Source organism: Panicum virgatum, chromosome 7N (assembly GCF_016808335.1).
Source record: "Panicum virgatum strain AP13 chromosome 7N, P.virgatum_v5, whole genome shotgun sequence".
NCBI lineage: Eukaryota > Viridiplantae > Streptophyta > Magnoliopsida > Poales > Poaceae > Panicum > Panicum virgatum.
Genome location: NC_053151.1, coordinates 19,516,443 through 19,522,626, shown reverse-complemented (window position 1 = coordinate 19,522,626; position 6,184 = coordinate 19,516,443). Strand labels below are relative to the sequence as shown.

The window sequence follows — 6,184 nt, the reverse complement described above, 5'->3', positions numbered from 1 at the left end:
GAAGTCGTCTTCCCAGGCGTGAGCGCTCCTTCCCTTGACTCCCTTTGACCCTTCCCTTCATTGACGACGACAGCGGCTACAGTGGACAACTTGTGCCGCACTGCTGCTCCATCTCCATTCGACTGCAGACCGCAGCTCCACCAAGGGGGCCCAATCGTAGTCGCCCGCACAACTGGCATCCACCGAGTCGCCAAAAGGAAACCCGCTAGCTGCGTCCTCCTTGTCGCCTCGCCCGGCGCCTGGCGCAATCACTGTCGGAGCAACTGCTCGCGATCGCCGCCGCCGCCGCGAACCTCGTTGGCGAGCTCGCTCCCACTTCCAACCCCGTCTACCGCCCTCTTGTCACAGCTCCGACGCCGCCGCCCCTCACCACACCACCGCCTGTCGCCGGGTCACCGCCCCCCCCCCACCACACACACACACTCATCTAGGGCCATCAGTTGGAGACCCCTACACAACCCAAAATCCCTAACCCTAACATTCCCGTTCACCTAGACCTGAGCAAATGGCGGGCTGGGCCAAAGAGAAGCGCAGTTCTCTTGGGCCTTACAAATCGCACCCACACCCGTCCTATGGGCAGCAATGGGTCCCTTTTTCGGGCTAGGCCCGAATCAAGCTTGGGCTTCCTGTTCTTTTATTTTTTGGGTTTCGTTTCTTTGTCCTAGCCCATCTCAGAGAGTGTCGTGGCGGGCCAAAGCCCAGCGGGCTCAGGCAGGGCTGGGACGGGCCAAATGTGCTCAGGTCTACGTCCACCTAGTCCATGTTTGGCCGACTTGCAAGGCCTTGTTGCGCGGCCTGCATGCGGACAGATAGCCCTCCACAAGGAGCACAGCCCGAATCGAGGCCCAGCAAACAAGCATGGGCAGGGCCCGATGATAGGGCTGAGCAGTTTTGAGGTCCCATCGAACCGCTTCCCACTCGTCCCTCCCTCTCATGTCACACTCGCACCAAACATGCCTCAGCCAAGGCAATTGGACTCGAGCTCGCTAAAGCCAGCCGCCTCCACCGCCTCCACCCCGACTTGCCGGCGAAAAGGGCATCACTTCTCTATGATCTACATTCCGGCTGCCTGGTGCGCTCTCTATCTCTCTCCTCCCCCTGTGTGGGTGTCTTTGTTAATCAAACTACATTTCTATTGTTTGAAGGGTTTAGGGTCCCCAAACCCTAAGTTGGACACCGAACCTTTGTTAATCCAACTACATTTCTACCGTTTGAATTGTCTAGGGTCCATAAACCCTAAACTCGGACACCTAAACCCTTCGGTGGTATAGTCTGCAGATGCCTTGCTTGCAGTGTATTCCTGCAATTTTGATTGTTTTAAATCAATAGTTAAATCTTGTTTGTGCTTGTGCTTTGTCAAGTCTTATTGAATAAGTAGGAAACTTTGGTCGACAACCTGCTGTGGTGCCTTATTTTTGCCCGGCCATAGTGCTGGAGGCTTTTTTTTTTTTTGCAAAAACATACAGGAGGCTTTTGGTTTGCTGTCTATTTATTTTGTACTGTATAAGATCAAGCTTATTAACATTCAATAATATATCATCCGACCCACATAAAAAATACGGCTTTAGGCCCAACAAAGCAGCTCGGTCTCCAGCCCAATGAACCAATACCGACTTGTGGTTAAACGCTTCAGGGCGCCAATTCACCAGCTGTTCCTGCCATCTTCCGCTTTGGTGTTTACTAGGAAGAATGCCCGCGCGTTGCTGCGGGAAGTCAAAGATGTGCTGTTTAACTTACTTTTTATGTTTTACGTTTCACAAATATCCGAGTTCTCACTCAAAACCAAATATATGTCCATGGATGAAACAGCCAACAGTTGTCATAATTCTCCTCGTATGATATACTTGGACCAAAATTATATTACTACATACGTATCTTTACATAACGTGCAAGACCCAGGCGTGCAGCTGCCCCGCACTCCAACACATCAATCGGCCCAACCCGCCCCAACATGGCCCAAGCCTAATGGCCAAACCCTAGCCATATATATTGTCCACCAGTCCACCCTGTCGGAGCCCCTCCCCGACCTCTGGCTCTCCGCCGCCGCCGACTCCTTTGCCTTTGCTCTCCGCTACCATCCACTCCCTGCTCTCCACCGGCAGGCAGCCAACCCACGCACCCCCTACTCGGATCGACAAAAAGTTCAACGGCTCGCGACCCCGGCCATCTCACACAGTCACCCGCCGTCTTGCACTGCCGCCCGTCTTGCACCACCACCCCCTGGCTCACGAACCAGGCCGTCGTGCATCGCCGTCCGCCGGCTTGCGACCCCGGCAGTCGTGTGTGCGAGTGACAGAGCAACAAGTAACTAAAATTCGCTGTCGTGAGCCCGTGACATTGCATGAATTCTCTCAGCTGGGCGAGCGAGCGAGGCAGTGTGTTACTGATGCAGTGAAGATTTTTTCTCATTGGAATATTGGATTGGATTGCGTTATTGCTCCTTGAAAAGCATACATATCCCTAATATTTTGTTTTTCGGTTCCAATGGAGTGCAAATTGTGCTTGTTTCAATAAAGATTTGGGGTGGTTATTTGTGTCCGCACCTGAAGGGGGCTCGTTGGATGTTTTTCGGTTCTGGAAATAATCGTGCTTCTTTCAATAAAGATTTGGGAAAAAACTAAATTTTTTCTCATTTTTTCTAGTCATTTAGCTACTCATTTAGCTTGCTTTTCAAAAGGTGAAAAACCAACAGCCTATCTAAATCTCCCACTTATATCAACTGCACGGTGGGTCCCCTATGTCATCAAAAGCAACTTTTTCCCTTCCTTCCGTCGGCAGGCATGCTCGTCCGCGCCACGCCTGGCGCACCTCCACGCCGCCGTGGGAGCTCGTCGGTCGTCGCCGCACCTCCGCGCTGCCGTCGAGGGACCCCAGCGCGCGGCTGCCGAGGAGCCCCGTTCGCCGTAGCATCGCTCGCCGCGCAATCATCGAGCAGCACCGCGGCCGGCCACTGCTTCTCGCCGGCAAGGCCAAGCTACAGAACAGCGCTGCCGCGGTCCAGCCCCAGCGCCCCCAACCGCTGTTGCCGCCAGCCGCAACCGCTCCGAGCTGCGCGTCGCCGGCCAGCCAGCCGGGAGCGCCGGTCGACCGCGCTCCCGTGCTTCATCTCTGCTCCAACCGCCGCCTCCCTCGGTCTAGCTACTGGCGTGACCAGCGCCGCGTCGTGCAACCGCAGCCGCCATCGCTGCCCAGCAAGCACCGCCTGCTGTTGCTCTGCACGCGCCGAACTCCGCCTCTGCGTTCCCTCGACCCTCTCCCACAAGCTGAAGTCCGGGAAGCTCCACCATTGTTACTTTGCAATAGATGCTCGGTCGCCGGTTCGATTCAGCGTCTCCAAGCCCCCAAACTTCGATTCATCACACACACAGCTCCATCCCGACCTCGTCCCCCAATCCCCGCCACCGGGAGTACGCTTTGGATTTGGATTAGAACTTCAATGTCCTTCCAAATCCGGTCCATCAGGACACGAGCTGAGGTGGAGTCCGATGCGGAAGCGGAAGTGGAGATGCAGACGACGGATGGGTGCCGGAACGCGTTGGCGGCGGCCGTCGGCGAGGAGAGCGGCGGCGTCACGGGCTGGCCCCGTCGCAGGTCACGTAGGCTGTCCGCCTGCAGCTGCTGCGCCGCGGCGTGGCGCTGCAGGCTCGGCAGCGCGAGTCCGAGGCAGCAGCAGAGGGCGAGGAGAGCGGCGGCGTCACGGGCTGGCCCCATCGCAGGTAGCTAGCTTACGATCCTCTATGCATTTCTCAGCTTCAACAGGTGCACCTCGGCCGCCTCGACGGCCGTGGCACAACGCAAGCGAGGCAGCGACTGGCGGCGGCGTCGATGTGAGCTGAGCAGGCGTCCTCCTTGTCCCGCTCGTCCGTCCAGCAACCCGGAGGCGTCCTTCGCCGTACGAGGCTCCGCCCTGCACAATCATCTCAATCATGTCAAGCCAAATTTCTCTCCACCATTGTAGGATTTGCGTCGAGATTTCTGTACCTTCTGATGGCCAGGAGCTGCCTGTAGCGCGCCTCCACGCCGAGGCCGTACCCGAAGAACCCGGCCATGCCCAGGTCGCCGCCCCAGACGACGGCGGCCGCGGCCGGGGTCGCGCCGAGGAAGACGCTGGCCAGTACGCCGGCGACGGTCGAAGGGTGTAGATGCTTGCCGAAGAGCAGAGCAGACGGGCGGCGCCTGTGACCTGTCCCTTTGTTGGATGGGGCGAGGTTCGGACGACGTGATGCGTGCGTGCTGCGTCCGTACTCGCAAACGGAGAACCGAGACGGACAAACCAAGAAACAGTTCCGACTACGTACCAACAAAATAGGAATGGGACTCCGACTACATATCAACCAAAACAGGGACATGAGTAAACTGGCGGACCAAAGCGCACCAGTGAAAATACGCCAACGCACGAACCGCCGAAACAGTTTTCATATTAGAGAAGTAGAGATTTCTTGTGCTTCTTCTGTTGGAGAGTCATGACAGGGGGTTTAGTCCGTGCCACCCAGGTGGCATGTAAGACTAACTCCAACAAGGAGATGCAAAATGGGATAGGCATCCCTTCATTTGCCTCATACACAGTGAATTCATCACACACATAAAAATCTTCGTCTCCAACAGGCAGAAGGCAAAGGCATATGCGTTACCGCCGGCCGTTCCTCTCGCGCGCCGCGCCGGAAGAGGAGGGAGGGAGCAAGGACGTTGTAGCGGTGGCGGCGGCGGCGGCGTCGTGGCGCCCACCGATGATTCGAGCTCGGCTCGGCGACGCGCTCGCATCCGCCCGCCCCCACATCAATGCGCGAACGGAGGAGCATGAGCTCTTGGGGCGGCGGAGGTGGCTCCGTCCGCGCGAAGCACCGGGCGCCCCCGCGTGGGGCGCTTCCCTCTGCAGCTGCCGACGAAGCCCGGGGGGCGATGGATGATGCGGCGCTTCTCGCTGGAGCGCGGGGCGGACACGCGGAGGTGGCCGGCGGCGCGTGCGTCCTCCCTCCCCGGCGCGCGTCCTCCATCCCTCAACCTCCGCCCCATCCCTGCGAGTGGCGGGGTGTCCGCGGCGGGGCGGATGGCGAAGCCGCTGCCGGCGCGGGCAGCGTAGGCCCGCACGCGCGACGGAGGCCTGCGCGGCGGCTCCTTCCTGCGCGCTAGCACGGTCGCGGCTCCTTCCGGCCCGTGCACGCGCGCGGTGGAGCACGCGGCGGCCCGCCGTCACAGGAGGGGAGGAGCACAGCACTGCCGGCGTCAGGGAGGAATGGCGCGGCCGGATCTCGCCGCCATCGGATCTCCTCGCGCGCACCAGCGGAGGGCGTAGGGGAGGGGGAGAAGACAGGCGGAGCAGGAGGGGTGTCGCAGCTGCACCCCCCGCATCCGCCGGCCGCAGCTGGAGGGCCATGGACGTGGCACATCCGCCGGCCGCGAGGATGGAGGTGGAGCTTGATTCCTCCGCTCCTCTGCTCCTGGCCGACGGGGCTCGACCTCCGGGGAGCTCGATAGCTGGAGCCGTCGCCGTCCGTGTGTCCACCAGCGATATGCGTCGGAGGAGAGAGGAGACGCATCTTTGTCTCGCGGTTGGCCTCGAAGGCAAAATGCATATCGTGTTTGCGTGATCTGTTGGAGACCGTTTCCCTTCCCAAAAACTACTGTACCGATGCATTTTTTATTTTGCCTTACCTTGTTGAAGTTAGTCTAACAAAGTGCCACCCACCCCCTCCATTCATCATTAAATATCCAAATTAAATTTCGATTGCACTATTATGTTTCTTATGGTGAGATTTTTGAAATAAGACTACACTTGAATATATTTTAGATGAAATTTTTTTGGAACATTGTTTTTAAATGCTGGAACAAGTTTTTCCTGGAGCTGGAACAATGTTCCAGCTTCGTAATAAAATTATTCTATCTTCGGAAAAAATGTTCCACACAAAAAATTACCAAAATATATCTGAGTATGGTCATATTTTAAAGATCTCATCATGAGGATCACAGGAATGCAATCGGAATTTTCTTTTGATAACTAGTTTAAAACATAAAACAGTTTTCCTATAGATTGGAAAGCTTAGCACGTTTCTGTCTGGAGCGGATCCACGGTGCGGCCGCGCGGCTTCCTGGTCCGCATGCGTCGGGGCTGGGTCCGCTTGCTGCCCGGTGCCCGTGACGCGCGTTGACAACGCTGTGGCACGAAGCAGCACAATCCTACGGCCAT

At 57.4% G+C, this 6,184-nt stretch overlaps 1 protein-coding gene across 1 annotated transcript; it reads right to left on the bottom strand.

Annotated features, from left to right (window-relative positions):
* Positions 1-2,650: 2,650 nt before the first annotated feature.
* LOC120680989 lies at positions 2,651-5,013 on the bottom strand. The gene is made up of 3 exons (XM_039962551.1): positions 4,843-5,013; positions 3,982-4,244; positions 2,651-3,907 (listed from the first exon to the last, which is right to left on the bottom strand). The coding sequence occupies exons 1-3, from the start codon at positions 5,011-5,013 to the stop codon at positions 3,736-3,738; spliced, it is 606 nt and encodes a 201-aa protein (XP_039818485.1). The 3' UTR covers positions 2,651-3,735.
* Positions 5,014-6,184: the final 1,171 nt, after the last annotated feature.